Source organism: Ricinus communis, chromosome 1, assembly GCF_019578655.1.
Source record: "Ricinus communis isolate WT05 ecotype wild-type chromosome 1, ASM1957865v1, whole genome shotgun sequence".
Classification (NCBI taxonomy): Eukaryota; Viridiplantae; Streptophyta; class Magnoliopsida; order Malpighiales; family Euphorbiaceae; genus Ricinus; species Ricinus communis.
This window is the reverse complement of record NC_063256.1, coordinates 7,340,986-7,361,562: the sequence shown is the minus strand read 5'-3', so window position 1 is coordinate 7,361,562 and position 20,577 is coordinate 7,340,986. Positions and strand designations below refer to the sequence as shown.

General features: G+C 35.3%; 3 protein-coding genes and 1 non-coding gene across 4 annotated transcripts; 3 read left to right on the top strand and 1 right to left on the bottom strand.

The window, feature by feature from the left end:
* Nucleotides 1-1,422: 1,422 nt before the first annotated feature.
* LOC8287171 (OVARIAN TUMOR DOMAIN-containing deubiquitinating enzyme 5) lies at nt 1,423-3,281 on the bottom strand. Its single transcript, XM_015720139.2, is given in 6 exon segments — nt 1,423-1,575; nt 1,577-1,735; nt 1,737-1,889; nt 1,891-1,945; nt 1,947-2,052; nt 2,055-3,281. Coding segments are annotated over 6 exon segments (861 nt in total). The 5' UTR covers nt 2,290-3,281.
* Nucleotides 3,282-7,456: 4,175 nt separating this feature from the next.
* Nucleotides 7,457-8,198, top strand: LOC8287173 (glutaredoxin-C11). Its single transcript, XM_002520629.4, has one exon. The coding sequence runs from the start codon at nt 7,676-7,678 to the stop codon at nt 7,982-7,984; it is 309 nt and encodes a 102-aa protein (XP_002520675.1). The 5' UTR covers nt 7,457-7,675; the 3' UTR covers nt 7,985-8,198.
* A 6,704-nt stretch (nt 8,199-14,902) lies between these two features.
* LOC112535136 lies at nt 14,903-15,009 on the top strand. Its single transcript, XR_003079332.1, has one exon. It is a non-coding gene; the product is annotated as a small nucleolar RNA R71 (small nucleolar RNA).
* A 3,045-nt stretch (nt 15,010-18,054) lies between these two features.
* On the top strand, nt 18,055-18,783 carry LOC8287174 (monothiol glutaredoxin-S11). The gene has a single exon (XM_025157626.2). The coding sequence runs from the start codon at nt 18,307-18,309 to the stop codon at nt 18,616-18,618; it is 312 nt and encodes a 103-aa protein (XP_025013394.2). The 5' UTR covers nt 18,055-18,306; the 3' UTR covers nt 18,619-18,783.
* The last annotated feature ends 1,794 nt before the right edge of the window (nt 18,784-20,577 follow it).

Sequence of the window (20,577 nt, the reverse complement as noted above, 5' to 3'; positions counted from 1 at the left end):
GTCCTCTCAGTCTGCTCTGATTGAAAATACATGTTTGAAGTCAAAAATGATGGACAAAGTGGCGTTGGGACAGGGCAAAGAGGGGTAAATTTTTTGCATTCTCGTGATGCTCTCTTCTCTCTAGTTTTGGAATGCTTTTCACTTGGAAAGAGGGTCAATTTTCCTCCCCAACTTGGGTTTAGAGGTCAAGGCCCAAGTCATTATTGCCAATAATCGCCGAAGGCTGGAAAGGAACTCCCAAAACGATGGCCCAACAGAATCTACCACGAAATTGATTTGGGCTTTTCTCGTTTTCGTTTTCTTACAATTGCAATTTGTTCAATTTGAACTTGGATTGTTTAGCTCGGGAGTATATATGTGTTTTATGTAATATAACATTTAAACTTTAACTATTTTGATATTTTAATATTTTAACTTTTAATTACTTTAATAAATATTTTATTTTTATAATTTTTAAATATTTTTAATTTTTAATATAATCTTACAGACATCTAAACTTTCTAATATTGTTTACATAATGTTTTAAAAAACATTTAAATATCACAGAGTATTCAAATTGAGGTATTTATGGGGTTATATTTAAAATTAAAGTGAGAAAGTGATCAAATGAATAAAGTTGAAATTCCCAAAATATATATTTTTACCCAGTTAATATCAGTTTTGTTAATTTATATTTTTTTTTTTATGGGTTTCATATGTTTGGTTTTGGGTTTCATGGTGGTGGCGCCGTGATGCTGGGGGATTGTGTTGATAATAAATATTTTTTGGTTTTGCCATTATTGGATTTACTGAAAGGAGCCTACGAGGTCTATAGTTGTTGATAAAAATCTCATGTCTTTTCTCTTTTCTTTCCTGTTCGTCTTGATGCTTTAGATGTTATTACTATTTTCATGAAAGAGAGAGTTAATTGGTGATGGTGGTGATGATGATGTTAGAATATCATAGTATTTTGGTGATTTCATGACTTTTCTTTTTTCCAATTCATCTTGTGAGATTTTTTAGCATGAAAAAAGTAGACATTTCTCATCCAAAAAAAAGAAAGAAATAAATAACCTCCAGAAGTAGATAGGCTCAAGCTTAAGGTAGTATTGGTGGTAAACGGTGGACGATGATCAATGGAGATGGTAAAAGGGCCGACGCCGATTTGATATAATCTCTCAACGACTAAACGTATGATGAAACTAAAAAGACAATCTTTAAATAGTTTAGAAGAATCTTAAGGTTATGAATTAGACGATGAAATTTTGAACCTTCCAAGTGTTTAGAGGATAATCCACTATGAAATGCCAATGCTATGCAACTTCAGCTACTGAAACTTTAATGTTTACTTAGCATTCCAAAAAATATCTTTTGTCCCTTATGATAATACAGAAAGTAAACCTGCATTGCAAAAGGTAACTGTTTGCAGGTGATAATTAGTGCCTACATGATCAAATTTGGCACCACAGAGTTGTAGTGCTCTCCCAGCGCAAATGCATGTTTATGATATGATAACAAAATACTTCTGCTGGACGAGCCAGCTCCTTCATCATTTTTGTACTCCTTCCCCTTCTCAACATCAGGAAAGGATCCATCCCGAAAATATCTTGATATGTTTCGTGAGGCAGTGAGTTAAAGCTCCAAGCTCTAATTGTCCACCCCATACTGAAGTCGATTCAACTTCTTTACAGTAATTCTGAAATCTTTCTGTTAGTGAATCATCAGAATCTCCTTCTGTTGCGTTATCCGATAGGAAGGAAGGGAAGGAAAGCTGATGCATGTGCTCTCATATAAGCAGCCACCAATTTACGAAGGTCTTGGTAAGTATAGGGAGAAGAACCTCCAGAAAGGACTTGCTGATCTTCAATGGCTCGGTAAAGGCAGTGCCCATCTGGCTTTTTTTCATTATTTAACAGTCAATCCAAGGGGTTCAAGCTTTCCTTTCAATTTCTCATTTTCAATCAACACTTACAAGGTTGCTCTGCTCTTCTTGAATTCTTTGCTCCCTTTCTGCTTCTTGCTGAGCTCTTTTTCCCCTTCTCTTTGCACCCTTGCTGACCTTTGCATGTTCCGTTGGTTGGCAACTGAAACACCAGCTATGGCCATCACCAAATTGTCGAGATTGCTTTTCTCATTTCCATTAACGCTGTTATAACCTAAAGAAGCAAGTTCCTCAGCATGCTTTTCTTTTAGCTTAGCAGAAAGTTGAGAGATTTGCTCTTCAACCTGCTTCTGTTTAGCTTTCTGTTCAGCCTTGCGACCTTTTGCTGCAGCTTTTTTCAGTTCAATTGTGCTATCTCCTTTCTGCATGCATATAATTTTTAGACATAAGCCTCAATATAAATCAACCAATCGGAGGAACAGCACTCTTATGAATAGATATTTTTCCATGAAAAGTTCATGTAAATTAATCCATCTAATCTTAAGATTAAACTGGAGCATCAATCCCAAAAGTAAACTTCAGCTTCTAAGCATTCATACATCAGATTCATACATCAGACGCATGATCCAGTTTCTTGCTGCTTCTGAGATGCATGAGCTCGAATGGTTTCTATTATTTTCAGGCTAGTTACATTTGTTAAAAAAAAAAAAAAAAAAAGAAACTTGAGGGCGTTTTCTCAAATTTATTGAATTCTTTCAACTCCTTCAAAAACTGCATATTTATTTTAAATATAGAAATTGGATGAGTTTTATTTAGGATACAATAGTTTTACGCAACCATTAATTAGCACTAGATTAACTATAGCAAACACCATAATAATAGAAAAACCAACTATTGTCAAAATATAGTATTCAAATTTTGAAATGAGATTTTTATTTTTAACTTTCAACAAAAAAGAAATTCACAAATTAATATATAGAACCCAACAACCAATAACTTATGACGGGTTTAATTTAATCATTAAAATAAACTTAAGACAGGTTCACAAACGTATGACCAGTTGTTCAAATTCAACTACTTCCCAGTCTATGAAGAACTTCTTGAGATGAGCGTTAGTGAGATGACTAGTTCTTCAAACCCGTTCGAATCCAACGAGAAAGATGATGAATGCCTAGCAAACCCGCTTTTAGACTAAGAAGATGATGATGAAGGCTTGAGATGAAAATGAATGTCAGCTGTGTGAAGTTAGGAATGGTGGCTATAGTGGGAGGTTAAAGATAGAAACTAGAGAGGCTTGAAATGAAAATAGAATTACTGATTATAAATTACAAAGAGTGTTATTAGTTCTTTTTTTCTATTTCTATATGAAAATGTGTAAAAAAATGCCTATAAAACGCATAGTCTAGTTTAGTTTTTATCATACTTTTTTTTTTATTTACATACTAAGTAATTAAATCATATTCTAGAATTTGATATTACATATAAAATTATTTATAACGAAAAAAATTAAGAAAGAAAAGAAAGAAACATCACAACAAGAATAAGGAAGGAAAAGATCTCATTTAAAATTATATATAATATATTCATTTGGTTTAGCCCACAATTCATTTTAAATATAAATTTATTTATTTTGTAACAGACATTGAAAATGAATTTTAACTAAAAGATAAATCGACAATAAATCTAATATAATTACTTGGTTTTCTCCATAGTTTTCTTGGCTTGCCGATATGGGTGGTGGAGATAGTGGTTAGGTGGGTGGGTAGGTGTGAAGGCATGACGCGATGTGAGGGGCGTGGGTGGAAATTAGAGATGACAATTTCTTGTTTGCATAAGGAAATAGGTACAATAGAGGTTTTTTGTTTTTATCCTTAGGTATAAATATAACTTAGTAAAGCAATAAAAGTATAATAGTTCGATAAAACTTGCGAACCTGTTGAACTGAAACATCGACCTATTTGAATATTATAAAACTGTAGTTCAAACGTCAAACACAACTCAATTAATATCGAATTAAATTTGAGTATTTTTCGAATCGATCTCGAATTGCTCACGAGCAAGATCGAATTGATTACACTTTTTTTAAAAAAATATTATCTAAATTTAATTATTATAACTTCTTAACAACATTATTAATGATTTTTAAGTAATAATAGAACAAATAATTCATTAAATATTTTATAGCAATTAGTAACAATTGTGAAAGTGTCAAAATAAATGTTACATAAAATAAATCATTAGTGATATCTATTGTAAAAGTTAAAATAAACATTATTAAAGTGCAATTATATCAAAATTTATTTTAAGTATTAATTTATTATAAAATAAGTGTCATAGAAGACAATTATTTAATGATGTTTTTAGAAAATGTTATTTATATATGTTCTATTGACATTTATCAAAAGTGTTATTTGAAAAATGTTGATAAAGACTTTTTTACCGTATCACCCGTAATTCATGAGCTCGATCGCAATGCGAATGAGAAAGAAATGGAATGGGCTTTAAGAGGATTGGGATCTAATCCTTCAGTTCCAGCTGTGTTCATAGGTGGAAAATATGTAGGCTCAGCTAAAGGTGCTTTATCCCTGAATTTGGATAGTTCATTGAAGCAAATGCTCATAGAATCAAGGGCTATATGGGTTTGGTATTGAAACAAAACAGTAATAATACACTTCATACTTAAGTTATTGTAGCACTAATATCAACACGGATGAGCACTGATACTATATGGGTTGAGAACAATGTTGAATTAAGGGCTTTTGGCTTTTCTTCTTCTTCTTTTTTCCTTTCTTCTGGTTCCTTGACTACATTGTATCCAAAAGATGTCAGATAAAAAGAGTTGTAATAAAGTTTGAGGCGTGTAAAAAGCACGATTAATTTCAATAATTCTCCAAGATCCAATAAATAGCAGTAGAAAAGTATTTCAGGTAATCCAGCAAAGAAGAAACAGAAGAAAGTAATGTGTATCATGAGAGTATTTTAGAGTCAATATTATAACGTCTACAATGCACAGTGTTAAGCAAATATAACTGGATTATCTCCACTAATCAAACATTAGGTTAATGATAATAGAATAGATAATTTTAGTTGATATATATACCATAATAAATAATAAATAAATAAATATCAAAAATGATTTTTTTGGCTTAATTTTTGTACACACCTTTAAATTCTTTATAAGTCCAATTTATAAACTAAATTAAAACTTTTTACTTTAATAAAAAATTTCTTGAAATGCTTGGCATATATAAGATAAAGAAAAAGAAAACGTATACTAATCTATCAAAATGGACTAAAGGGTTCCTCTATATCTTTTTGTATGATACTGAAGAAGACCGGCCTCTGCTGATATATTACTAACATATGTGTTGTCAATCTCCTATGTCTGTCTGAAGGTAAAGAGTGGATATGTAGTAACTCAAAATATAGTACATTTTGAAATAAAGAGTCCCATCGATGCTTTTAGAGTTTTCAAATCTTATTCAAACTTTCAATCCGAAAATGATATATTTATCTTCAGGATAGCAGACAATCCTGCTAAATGAAAAATGATGCTTTATAAAAGCTGAAGGAAGACGTTTTCATTCATTTGTATATTTCATCAGTATCTCCCACTACTGACTGTTTACTATGTGAGTGATTCTACCAAACTTTTGAGTCAATTTCATAGTACTAATTGTTCATTTCTCACAAAAGAATTTCTGTCGTCTATAAATTAATATCAAGGCGTCAATCCATAAACAAAATTAATTTTTGGGAAAATGTAAATCGCTTTTTTTGGGCAAATGTTGATAAAGATCTGCTTCATAATATCAGAAGTCGGGAATTTCTGAGGCACGTCAAGAGAAAAAGTAAAGAATAAAAGATGAAAAAAAAAATCTTATATTTAATGCGACTTTGTAGTAACGAGATAAACGTAAATTGGAAATTACTTAACTTGTTTAATTCTGGTGTATGTAATTTTTATAAACCAAAAGTAATATATTACATAATAATAACAATGATTTGTTGGTGCATGAGAAAACTTATTATATCAAACTTAGTTGTTATAGACTTTGTCTGGTTCATGATCTTCTCAAACTCAAAACGCACGCACTAAAAGGAAAAATAAAAAGGTTGAAGATGAAGATGAAGTCGACAAACAGGATAAGGGAAACAAACATGAATGGGGTAATCGGCAAATGGGGCATGTACACGTTTACCATGTATAAAGGGGTAGAATTTTACGTGTCATCACTATCTCTACTGAAATTGGCCGACATGTGCATGCAGAACAAAGAATACTGCATATTCGTTTGAGACTTTCATATACAGAAGGATTCTTGAACGTTTCTCTTTTAGATGAGGCAGAACAACTGAACAAGGGAAGAAGATGCAGTTTTATATAAAAGATTCGATTTTTAGCAGCCTTCTATTTATCCAATTGCCTTTACGTGAATTATTGTGTGTATTGGCCTTTGCCATCTTTCTAAGGGCATAAGTTATCGACGCCATAATAATATATCTGTACAGAAAATTGTTACTATCAATCTGACAAGGAGAATTCTCAGAATATAATCTAAGTTTTCACGTTGATGAAATCATGAACAGAAAAAAGTAAAGTGTGTTTTTCGTTTGCTAATATTTTCTTAAAAATCATATAGCTAACACATGTACGTCTCATTTAATTTGAAGTTATTACTACTGGAAAAAAGGAACATTCGCCCTCAGATTTTGGTGTTATTATTACCCATTCATTTCTTCTTATTTTGGAAAAAGATGGTCTGTTTAGTGAGATTTTGTAAGCCATGAATATGAAGAGAGGGGACCAAAAACCAAAATGCAAGAAGGTGGGAATGGATTGGATAAACTCTATCGTACTCCACATCAGCCAACAGATGCTATACAATGACATGCAGATTACTTAAAAACGACATGCAATCACAAAGAAAAGGAGTTTAGGACTATACCTATACGTCATACATATATCATGCAATTTCATATATAAGATATCCAGGCCCTTAATCCATTAAGCAAGATCACACTTGTTACCATCATCATCATCATGTTTTACGAAAAGCTTTTTGTTAGTTCTAGCCAGATTAAAAAATAGATTAATGGTTCTGAGACTTGAGATCCCTCCATGCCTTTGACATTACCTGAAAATTCTTGCTGTTGGAAGATTATATTGTTTAATATTTGATATCGAGAAAGTGTCAGTTATTCTATTCCATCTTGCACCAAAGAAAATCGTTTTAGATACCATTATATCTTCATATTTAATCTCTTATATATAATATATATATTTATGCCACCAACCGGAGCCGAAAGTGCCTTCTGCTAATACTTAATGCTTCAAAACTTTAATTAGTAATTAACTTGTACGGACTTGAGAGAGAGAGAGAGAGAGATATTTGAATAAGAAGTAAGCCATTTATGGATTACTTACGAGTGTTAATGCAACTTGTTCACAGCACAAAGAGTCACTATCAAACAAATCATAAGTGGCAATTTTCTTATCCAAACAAATATCTCAAAGAACTTTCTCTTTTCTGTTATTTATCCTTTTAATTTTCTTAAAGGATTAAATTATGCAATTCCCCCCCCTTATAAATAAGCCTTGATGAATCTCAGAGTGTACCGTAGCTCATCAGCAGCAACACACAACATACAACCTTCCTTACTTTACTTAGTAGTTCGTTTTTTTTCCTCTTCACATAACCTTATACCTAGCTTTCTTTCTTTCCTGCTTTCTTCATTCTATCATCTGTATATAGAAAAAGAATTGCTTTATTTCTCAGCAAAAACCCAGAACATAACTTCTTTTTGCAAAAAATGGATAGGGTCAGAGACTTGGCATCAACAAGGGCTGCCGTGATCTTTACCAAGAGCTCATGTTGCATGTGTCATAGCATCAAGACACTTTTTTACGAACTTGGTGCAAGCCCTGCAATTCATGAGCTTGATCGCGACGCCAATGGGAGAGAAATGGAATGGGCTTTAAGAGGATTGGGATGTAGTCCTTCAGTTCCAGCTGTGTTCATAGGTGGAAAATATGTAGGCTCAGCTAAAGATGTTTTATCCCTGCATTTGGATGGTTCATTGAAGCAAATGCTCATAGATGCAAGAGCTATATGGTTCTAGTATTGAAACAAAACAGCAATAATACACTTCGTACTTAAGTTATTGTAGTAGTAATATGAACAAGTATTAGCTCTAATACTGTATGTGTTGAAAACAATGCTGTATTAAGGGCTTTGCTTTTCTTTTTTCTTTTTGTTTCTTCTGGTTTCTTGACTACATTGTATGCAAAAAAAAAGTGAATTAATCTATCAAAATGGACTAACAGGTTCCTATATATTTTCTGTCTGATACTGAGAAGACTGGTCTCTAATGATAATATTACTAACAAATGTGTTGTCAATCTCCTCTGCCTGTATGAAGGTAAAGAGTGGAAATACAGTAACTTAAATACTGTAAACTTTCGTATGTGAAGATCAGGCAGAATCCTGCAGAATTATGCTTGAAAATTTGGAACATCTAACATAATCGCTTCTGCACTATTAAAGTTTTCATGACAATTGCAGATCATCGTGCCATGTAATCAAAAATATTCCTCCAAAAAATTTTATCCACTAAGTCACGTGAATGATACCCTGTGTCCTGAAGTGAAAATTGCAACAGTCAGCAGAACTTCCTTTGCAAAACCGTCAACTCATTGAAAAATGCTTGTGGATAGATATGGCATGGTGCGTTTTCTTTCTTTATTTCTTTTCTATATGTTTTTAGTTTATTATAATTCGTTATATTCTGTCTGTGTTATATTTAATATTTTTGCTTCTGCTTTCTCTAATTAATCTTTAATTAAACACATAGAATACTATTAATTAATAGTTGGTTCTTCATCTTTTTGTTTGCTATCACTCAATTTGCCTTTATATGCACCTTGGCATTTTTAAGTTTCTTTTTATATAGTATTTTATGTCTCTTGCGTATTTCCTCATTTAGAGGAAGGATCCAAGGAAAAGGTGATGCTGGAACTTTTGCCTCCAATATATTCTTCCATATCCAAAATGCCAAGAACTTTTCTGATGCGACTTATTATTCATAAATCAAGAACATGACACGCAAACACGCAACACCAACACTTTTGTCAATATGATCTTACATCAATTAATGCAAATGAATAAATATATAGCATGCTATAAGCATACCTTTTCCTACATTCCCAAGACCATATAAGTCTGGATGATAGGTGAAATCTGTTGTCTAATGAAAGCTAAAACATGAGGCAACCATAATCTGGAAACATTTTCTTGTCTATACATATGAACCAGTCTGATTAGCATTAGTTGCCTCGATTTCAACCATTAATCGCCCTTTCAAATCAGTCAAAACAAATATTTATATATTTTGTATGATGATTATGTATCATATTATTTATTTAAGCAATCAATACACAAATCTCGCATATTGTACACGTCTCAGAAACTGTAACTGAGCTAATTCGGTCTCACTTACATCAACCACGATGTATAATCGTCTAACTTCCAATCTCAAAGTGAGACTGGACATAAACATCTCTCCTTGTGCCTCCAAAATGGAGGCTGTGAGATGGACATATTGTCTTAATCAGTTAACAACGAAACATCCTAGATTATGAGACTGTAGTAAGGAAAACTCAAGCACTCACTATGTTTGGACTCAAATATCTACTAAATGGAGAAGGAGAACTGATGGTCTATTTATGCAACCTACACCTAAGGCAGTGAACCTACCGATGCAGCCTAGCACTAGTGAGTATCAAGGTCGTATCCCTGAAGATCGGGTGAACCTAGAGTTACTATTGTTTGCTATGTTATCTAGTCTGAAATAGGGTGTGAAAGTTCTAACGTTACCAGCTAATGGTTATGAGTGTAAATAAGTAAATGAAGGACAACGAACAATAAAAAAAAAAACAATTGCAAAGAGAGAAACAAACCCAAAAGGGAGCCTAAGTGATGGAATTCTAAAGATGGATTTTATGGATTGCCGATCTTGCTTACCCGTGCCTAAATCCTGAATTGAACCCGGTTCCTCTCTCGAGCTTACCGAGTTCCTAAACCTGCACTAACCTAATGGAATCTCTTTCTATCGGATTACTACAGATTAGCATTAAGCATGATTTAAAACTATTAAGAGTTATTAATTCTTAATCCGACGAGTAAATCAACCTTATCTCTAAATGTTAACTACCAGTTCTTACTATTCAATGTCCAGTTGTAACAAGCATTTCTCAATGTCAAGAAATAACCCACAAACAATTGATTCAACGTCTCAAATTAACTGAGTCAAACTTTTATTACTAAATAGCAAGAAGATTGCAAGAATGACAATTACAAATCTAACAATTAAGCATAATCCATCAACAAAGGTGAACCCCAATGGGTTCAAAAGATCTAGCTACTCATGTTCATGGTTAAAGCAATTAAGGAACAAAATAAGGAAAAGAAAATTAAAGGTATGTACACCCTTCTCTTTCAAGTTGAATGAGAAACCCTAAATTAGCAAATTCGAAATCTCAAACCCTAGTTGCCTCTTGAATGCTCCCAAAGTTTGTTTTGATCCTTAATTCGATATTGGAACAAGTGAAATCCCTCCTTCAATTGATGAATTTGATCTCTCAAGGTCTACAATTGAGGTATAGGAAACAATTGATTGAGTGTGTGTCTTGGAATTGAGTCAAAAATTCATGTCCTTTCCAAAAGAACTCAAAGTTGCCTATATAGTTGATTCTGCATGGCCGAGTCCAGTGTGATGATTCAAGACACGGAGTCCGAGCGTCAATCATGGAGTCTATCAGGCCGACTCCTTCCAAGCCATGCCCAAGCCGGTACGAGCCACCACATGCCGTCGGCCGGAGGCCGTGGTGGCTTGAAGTCGTGCTAAAATGGCACAATTGGGATAGCTTCTTGTAATTCAGCACGGAGTCCGGGCCGTGCTCAACCCTCGGTGCTAGTCCTCACCCAATTTGATGGATTTTGGTTCGTAATCACACATATTTCCCTCGATTATTGATGGTGTCCTTCGAAAATGACCTGAAACGAGAAAGGAAACAAAAGACAAGTGATTTTAGCATAAAACGGGATAATCATGCATAAAAATATAAACATTCTGGCATGAAAATATGTGTAGTATGATGCTTATCAAATTACCCCATACTTAAAATTTTGCTTATCCTCAAGCAATCAACAACTTACTCCTCAAACAGATACCAAATAACTCAATCAAATGCATTGCAGGAGGTTACCTCAAAACAAATTTCAAAACTCCGTAATGATTTTCCCCAAAATCCCCAAATGACTAAATCCTTAAGAGAGAGAACAAACTTAATAAAGTTGCTAAAGTTAAAATGATAAACCATCTAAATTGAGAAATTGAGAACCATGCCTCACTAGATGTCACTCAAAACACACAAGTGTATATAGGTGAAAGAAGATCGCCAAGCTCTCAACGCAAAAATACAGAAAAAGTGCTTACCATAGGCTTGCTTATAGATCCAATCTCCATTACTATGAAATAATCAATAATCATAATCAAAGGGTCTTGAGCCAGGTTGTAATGGGGTTAAGGTAGGATACGGATAAATATGGAAAGTAGGCTACAAGTTGCTGGAAATTAAGCAGGTAATGCAAGAAAGTAACGAAGGATCAAGTGTTGTACCAAAATGAACACTAAGTTGCTCTAAAAATAAGATGATGCTCGAAATGAACTAAATTAATACTCTCTCTTTTTTTTCAATTTATATACTATGTATATATATTACAACAGCTTATGTAGCGGTTGTTGGTTATTGACACATACAATAAGACTGAATATCCAAAAAAAAAAAATTTTGAATTGAAGGGAGCACCTATGAAAAATCTAGCAACTTAGTGAAATATATGAATGCAGATTGATCCAAAATGAAATGCAGAATAAACTTACATAATTTCCAGTAACAATGGTAGAAAGAATGGTAAAATGAATAGAAGTATGATAAAATGAGTGTCACTGTTATTATTATCACGAAAGGAAAGGCTAAGGCTCAAAATTGGTTCATTAAGGGAAAAACAGGGTTAGGCTTTTGGCCAAATTGTGTATGTGTCCAAATCATCTCACGATTATCGACAATTCATGTAATCTCAAAAAATATCGTAAAGCAAGTTCTAGAAACAGAGATTCTGTCCAATGCTCATTAATGAAACAAAAGGGAGCATAAAAATAGTGATGCACAAATTGGCTCAAAATCTCACCATTTGAGTAGGTTAAAAGTGCATGAATTCTCAAACCAAAGTTTAAACAGTCAATCACAATAATAAGCAGCAATATTAACAGTGTTCTATATCTAAGATAAAGTAAAATGGAAGAATTAAGGAAAAACACCAGTTTTACCTGGCTGGATTGTAATTAAGAGATTTGTTTATTGCCTTTTTCCAACAAGGTTCGATAAAAGCTATAAGGGAATCCATTCAAAGGAGAAAAAATTATTAACTACTCGATTAAAATAAAACTCAAGATAAGGACAGTAATAATGAACGGACTCAATCAATAAGGAAAATTAAAACAAGATAAAAACAGCAAAGACAAAATTGGTACCTGCACAAATCTACGGTACCTACCCCACACTTGTGAAAAACATTGTCCTCAGTGTGAACAAGGTAGGCACTCCAAAATAAAAGGAATAAAATACATAAAATGAAGCTAATTATGGGAGTCCATAAAAGAAATTGGAAAACTAAGAGAAAAATAAGACGACAAAAAGAGATAAAAACTAGAAAGTCTACTAGATACTGCCTTTGATGTGTACTTTAACACTTCAAAATATGTTAGTCCTCAAAATTACGTACGAGCATCAAGTAGGCTAACTCATGCAAAACTCAAGAATAAACACATCCCAAGCAACATCTAGTAAAAGGTTCAATAAGATAGCATCTCCTAAAAATCAAACTCACTAAAAACATACTGAAATATCTAACTACAAATAACAATATAAAATAAAATAAAATAAATGTCCAAAAATTCAGAAAGCAAAAATAGATTTAGGAATGCCTCCCGAAGGTGCTTCTTTTTGTTCGAGTCGTCTAGTTGGACTCTGCATCAGCATTCCTGCATCGCGGGCAAATTAAAAAGGTAGGCTCAATTAAAGGACATACTTAGCAAAAAAAGGAAGTTGGAGGAGGTCGCCTATGTTCAGCTTAATGAAGAGTGCTCAGCGGTGTTTCAGAGCAAGTTGCCAGAGAAACGTCACGATCCAGGGAGTTTCACTATTCCCTGCACTTTAGGTAATTTGTGTGTTGATGATGCATTAGCTGATTTGGGGGCTAGCATAAATGTCATGCCCACTAGTTTGTTCAATAAGTTAGGTTTGGGGGAGTCAAAATCCACTAGGATGTGCATTCAATTAGCTGACCGTTCTGTTAAGCTTCCTAGGGGAATTGTGGAAAATGTGCTAGTTAAGGTAGATAAGTTCATATTTCCTGTGGACTTTGTGGTTTTGGATATGGACAATGAGCATGGTGTACCATTAATTTTGGGGAGACATTTCCTTGCCACAGCTAGAGCTAAAATAGACGTATTTGATGGGAAGTTAGAACTTAATGTAGGGGATGACTGTGCCACTTTTAGTTTACCCTCATTTGATAATTCTTCCACCAACCATGTTCATGCCATTTGTAGTATTGATGGAATTGATCTTGCATGTAATACACAACCACAAGATGTACAAATGGATGATGCTATACATGTTTCTTCCCCTATTAGTATGTGTTATTCATTTGAAAAAAACAACTTGTATCAATATGAGACTTTGTGCTATGATAGACCCGAGAAGGGTAGTTGCAAGTTTGTTTTTGACAGGTCACTTAGTCGAAATTTGGAGTGGATGAATGGACATCCCAAATCGGTCCAGAGAGCGCATCCTTCGTCATCTACCGCACACATCAGACTTTCTCATTGCTCTTATATGCATCTGCTCCAATGCATCAATAAAAGGCAAGTTAATATGCAGTTGTCTAAAAATATCTAATAACTTACTAAACTGCTCTTTCGCCTCTGCTTGTTTAGCTCTAGCAGGATAAGGAATCTTAGGTTGATATTCCCTGACTGGAATTGATTTCACCTTTTGTTCTTCAGGTTCCCAAACCTTACTGCTCGCCTCAACCTGCACATCAATAGTGGCGTCATCAAAAACAGGTTTAGAAGGAGCTGAAACTAACTTACCTGAACGCAAAGTGATGGCGTTCACGTGCTCCCTCGGGTTAGACTCAGTGGTGCTCGGGAGCGCTCCTTGTTGCCTCTCAGACAACATCTTAGAGATTTGGCCAATCTGGGTCTCCAAGTTCTGAATCGAGGCCTACTGGTTCCTAAGTGCACTATCAGTTTGCTAGAACCTCATCTCTGTAGACGTCACAAACTTCATCACAAGCTCCTCTAAATTTGACTTCTTTTCTGGTAGAGAAGGAGCTTGTGCAGGCCCAGCTGAATGTTGTTGCGGCTGCTGATGAAGTCTCTGAAAACCAGGTGGATCCTGAGCGTTATTATTCCTCCAACTGAAGTTGGGATGATTGCGCCACCCAAGGTTGTATATACTGCTGTAAGGATCGTTCTGCTGCCTTGGGGCATTCCCCATATAGTCAACCTGCTCAACATCAGAAGACATAAAAAAATTAGATGGAAAAGTAGTATAGGATAAAGCAAACATACCTCCCGCATGATGCGAGTTCGCGCGTAATGCGGGCCACCACAAAACTTCGCGTACCAACGTCATTGCATGAACTGGTATATGGAGTTGGTCAATCTTCTTGGCTAGAAGCTCCACCTGAGCTGCCAAGGCTGCTGTAGAATCCACTTGGTTGACCACTCCCTGTCTTCCTGGTCGGCTCCTAGAGGATTGCCACTGATAGTTGTTCATGGCCATTTCCTCTATCGGGTTCGAGCTGCTCGGGCGTCTTCTTGTTTAGCGCCCCTGCTGCAGCATCCACCATCTGCCTCGTTGCAAGGTTCAACCCGCTGTAGAAGGTTTGAACCTGCATCCACACTAGCAATCCGTGATGTGGGCAGCATCTCAAAAGATCTTTAAACCTTTCTCATGCATCGTACATGCTTTCATCATCAAACTGCACAAAAAAAGATACGTCATTTCTAAGTTTAGCAATTTTAACGGGAGGAAAATACTTATATAAAAATTTTTCAACCAACGCCCTCCAAGTAGTAATCGTTTGCTGTGGAAGGGATTGCAACCATCTCTTAGCTCTGTCCCTCAAGGAAAATGGAAACAATCTCAGCCGAATGGCGTCATTGGTTGTTCCGTTTATCTTGAATATGTCACAAATCTCTAAAAAATTAGAGATATGTGTATTGGGATCCTCATTGGGCAATCCTCCAAAATGCACACTCTGCTGGATCATCTGGATCACGTTGGCTTTTATTTCAAAATTGTTGGCCGCTACAGCAGGTCTGACTATACTAGTTTTCGTCCCATCCAAAGATGGTCTAGCAAACTCATACATCGTCCTCTCATCCTCATCGGCCTAGGGATTGAGGTTCTCCATCGCGTCAGTTCCTTGAACCTGAACTGTAACTCTGTTCTCCTCCTCAATTGCCTGCAAACGTCGTCTCAATAATCTGAAAGAGCACTCCGGGTCAGATAAGGGTGCTATGGGATTAAGGTTAGAGCTCCTGGTCATATACTACTTGAAACCGACAACCAAACAACTACCAATCAATCAAAAATAATATAACAATAAATAATAATAAATAATAAAGAATAAATGAATAAACAAATAATGACTAAATTAACATAAAAATAATTCACTCTAGTTCACCGTTACTGTTCCCCGGCAACGGCGCCAAAAACTTGATGGTCTATTTATGCAACTTACACCTAAGGCAGTGAACCTACCGATGCAGCCTAGCACTAGTGAGTATCAAGGTCGTATTCCTGGAGATCGGGTGAACTTAGAGTTACTACTGTTTGCTATGTTATCTAGTCTGAAATAGATTGTGAAAGTTCTAACATTACCAGCTAATGGTTATGAGTGCAAATAAGTAAATGAAGGACAATGAACAATAAAAAAAACAATTGCAAAGAGAGAAACAAACCCAAAAAGGGGCCTAAGTGATGGAATTCTAAAGATGGATTTTATGGATTGCCGATCTTGCTTACCCGTGCCTAAATCCTGAATTGAACCCGGCTCCTCTCTCGAGCTTACCGAGTTCCTAAACCTGCACTAACCTAATGGAATCTCTTTCTATCGGATTACTACAGATTAGCATTAAGCATGATTTAAAACTATTAAGAGTTATTAATTCTTAATCCGGCGAGTAAATCAACTTTATCTCTAAATGTTAACTACCAGTTCTTACTATTCAATGTCCAATTGTAACAAGCATTTCTCAATGTCAAGAAACAACCCACAAACAATTAATTCAACGTCTCAAATTAACTGAATCAAACTTTCATTACTAAATAGAATTATAAATCTAACAATTAAGCATAATCCATCAACAAAGGTGAACCCCAATGGGTTTAAAAGATCTAGCTACTCATGTTCATGGTTAAAGCAATTAAGGAACAAAATAAGAAAAAGAAAATTAAAGGCATGTACACCCTTCTCTTTCAAGTTGAATGAGAAACCCTAAATTAGCAAATTCGAAATCTCAAACCCTAGTTGCCTCTTGAATGCTCCCAAAGTTTATCTTGATCTTTAATTCGATGTTGGAACAAGTGAAATCCCTCCTTCAATTGATGAATTTGATTTCTCAAGGTCTACAATTGAGGTATAGGAAACAATTGATTGAGTGTGTGTCTTGGAATTGAGTCAAAAATTTGTGTCCTTTCCAAAAGAACTCAAAATTGCCTATATAGTTGATTCGACATGGCCGAGTCCAGTGTCTTTGACTCCTTCTAAGCGGTCTTGAGCCACCACAGTCGCATCTTGGAGGCCGTGGTGGCTTCGGAAGCCGTGTTGAAATGGCACAATTGGGGATAGCTTCTTGGCAATTCAGCACGGCCAGAGTCCAGGCCGTGCTCAACCCTCGGGGTGCTAGTCCTCGCCCAATTTGATGGATTTTGGTCCATAATCACACGTATTTTTCTTGATTATTGATGGTGTCCTTCTAAAATGACCTGAAACGAGAAAGGAAATAAAAGACAGGTGATTCTAGCATAAAACGGGATAATCATGCATAAAAATGTAAACAATCGGGTATTAAAACATGTGTAGTATGATGCTTATCAAGAACTCAACCATTTACCAGGTTCAGGCCTTCTTTAGATGTCGGACTCTCAAAATGACCACTGCAGAAGAATTCACATATTCATGATCAGCTCGGACATCAGCGGACAAAAGATGAGGAAGAAGAATTCCACCATCATCAGTCTTATATGCCGTCACTCACTGTAATAACTTGACGACTTGTCTACATTCCTTGCAGTTGCAAATATTTATGCAGCCTGTTCAAACAACTCAGGAACATAGTCCCACTAGGGTCAAGTAGAACTTTACATTTCTATCTAGCACGTGTGCATCGTTTACTTGTTCATCCACACATGTGTGGGGGAGCAGTGATGTGAAGCGTGTAGCTAGCATTGCTATATAGAAAAGAGCCTCACATCCTTGTATGGGTGCTAGAAGGGAATCCCTGCCAAGTTGGTGGGCGCAACACGAAGAATCTAAGCTAGCCACCGAAAGCCCTCTCATTCTCAATCTTTCAGCACAAGGATTCAAAGCATGGTGATTGTGAGAATCTGGTAAAATTGACTAGCATTTTGAGAATCTTCTTCCTTTTCCTTTTTTTATTTTCTTTTCTTGCTTTTGTGGTGCTGTGCCTTCTCATAAATCTGCAGAAGTCGAACCAACGGTCAATAGCGATTATGACTTTTTGCAGCAATACAGTCATTCTTGGGGTGCAAAAGAAAATAGTACTAATATTAGATTAGATGGCTAATAATTATTTAATTATATTAGTATAAATGTAAATATATGATTTCCAGAATAAGAAGAGCCCAGAAAATTTTGTTTGGGGGTGGCAAGTTGTTCAGCCCATGGAAGAATAATAGTCTCTATCTTTAAAAGTAACTCAACTTGAGCATCTTAAGTAATAACAAAAGTTCCTCTACTTTTGAATGTTCATGTTCAAACAAAGGACTCCAGTCCTAAGTTGTCCCTATAAATAGACTAGCATGAGGGCATAAGTTCAAACAACCTTCAGCTTTAAATTTCTTCCTCTCTAGCTAGCTAGTCCATTTCCCTTCAATACTTCCCACCTTTTACATTTAACCATTAGACCGAATTCGATCAGAATTCGGTCCGATGGTCTTGAGGTTCTAAACTAAAGTATAAAGAAAAGCTAGAGGAGAAACTTCTCTACATTAGAGAATTCTCTGCACATATCTTTATAATATTATTAAGGGAAACATTTCCTAATCAGGAATTGTGAGAACAATGGAAAAGGTGATGGGACTGGCTTCAGAGAAGGGGGTAGTGATATTCAGCAAGAGTTCGTGTTGCATGTGCTATGCAGTGAAAATCCTATTCCAAGGAATTGGAGTGGACCCTCTGGTGTATGAGCTTGACCAAGACCCTGAAGGCAGGGAAATGGAAAGAGCTCTGATGAGGATGGGGTGTACTGCACCTGTACCGGCTGTTTTCATCGGCGGAAAGCTGATGGGATCTACTAATGAAATCATGTCACTTCATCTAAGCGGCAATCTCAGTCAAATGCTCAAGCCATATCAGCATCAGAGTCTGTCTTAAATTTTCAGTACTTCAATGGCTTCAAATAATAAGAAGATTGGCTTGATTTAGTAGTCTAGTGTGCCCTCTGTATTAAGTAGTACAAGTAGCTGTTTGTGTTATCATGTATTTCATTAGCTAGTGTGTAATAAGTTCAACTTTGTTAATGAAGTTAATTAGCAATTATATACTTCTCCTTTTATCTGTTTGTTCATCATGCATTAATGCAGAATTTCAACATTTCACTACATTTTGAAGGGAAGAACAAATGAAAAAGAATATACAAAAGACGAACAGCTTTAATTAATTTATTTCCTGGAGAATATTTTTATTAGCATTCTATATCCTGAGTTTTATGGCATCAAACAAAATTTAAACACCATTAGAAACAAAATTCTTCGAGGCACAGGTCCACCAAAAGGAGAAAAGAAAAGAACATTTTTTAATTTTATTGGGACATCTAGGGAATGAACTTTTGAGGCAACTTTAGATCCCCCTATCGTATTCCACCACATGCAGAAAGTTTGAAGGTAATATTCTTAACTTTCCTTGTTTATACTGCTACCAAATTCGACCGTCCTGCTTTAGCTCAGATAAAGAAAGGCATTACATTCCTTTACCTTTTTCCTTTCTTTTTGTTTTGGTTTGTCTGTGTGTGTATGTCTCTGTGGGTGATAATAGTCTGGGGTCCGTCAGAAACTTGGGAGCTAGTTATATGGCACTTAGATAACATCAATACAGGAACTACTTAGCCACACATGACATCTTCAGTACATCTCTCTGTCATTTTAACTTATACATGCATCCTTCTTCCCTTGTAATTAATTAGACATGGGAAAGTATATGTTGAGAAACCAAATTAGCGTCCAAAAAAGTGGTGAATAATTCCAAAAGAAAACATATAACAATGAAGATTGCTGGAAAAAACAAAGAAAGGGAATTCTTTTTTACTCCTCAAATTGTTTCCACAGCAATAGTACCATGTGTATCCATTTCCGGCCATGTCATATCTGCTGGGGTGAATGGTGATCAAACTGTAGCTTGATAAAATAAATATATAAGAACATAAAGCAGATATGCTACATGTTTCTGTTACAAGAGTTTATATTTCGCTATGACTACGGATAGCGACAGGTTGACAAGTCTCAGCACAACCAAAAGACACTTAACTGATAAGCACTTGACAAGAAGGCAAGGAAACGTTTGGCAATGTTAGCATTAATTAGTTTATTGGTAATAAAAATGTAAACTCGTGCAAACAGAATATTGATTTCGACAACTTGAGGATTACAGGCACTGATATTCGGACAGGACCAGTCCCCCACTCCACTGTTCCTCGCCCACTTGATTTATGTGATTCACAGAAGAGTTTTAATCAACTTGAAGGCCATAGACATCAAAGATATTTCATTCTTTTATCGATGCTGATTGGCGAATTAAATGTAAACCGTACACAAACATTGGCAAGTAGATTCTTTAATGGCGTAAGGATACAAGAATAAAAACAACAAAAAGTTAAAAAGGCACAATCATTGAAGTGGAATGTGGTCTTGGAGAATCATAAAATGCTAAAGTTGTCTGCTTATATAGCTAATAAATCAAGGCACTATAATTATTACTTTTTGTGAGTGAACAGTCCTGTGAAAATGGTTAAAGGATTCTGATATTCAAATCAGCAATGCAGGATCTCAGTATCACTTTATAGTAGGGAGAAAACAATAGTTGCAAGTGTAAATTTCTATGTTTATCCTCGTTGTTTACTTGCCCATTCTTTTTCCTGGAAAAGAATGCGAACGTCATACACAGAAAATTCTCCTTAGCTTCCTTGCTTCTCGAAATCTATAATGTTATTCTTTTGCATTTAATGGTCCAAATGAACTCTTAGTTTAAAGTTTACAGATTCTATAACCTTCCAATGATGTTCTAGTGGCTCCTCCTTTTCTCTTGAGATGGATTCTGATCAATCCACTAAAGGGGGAA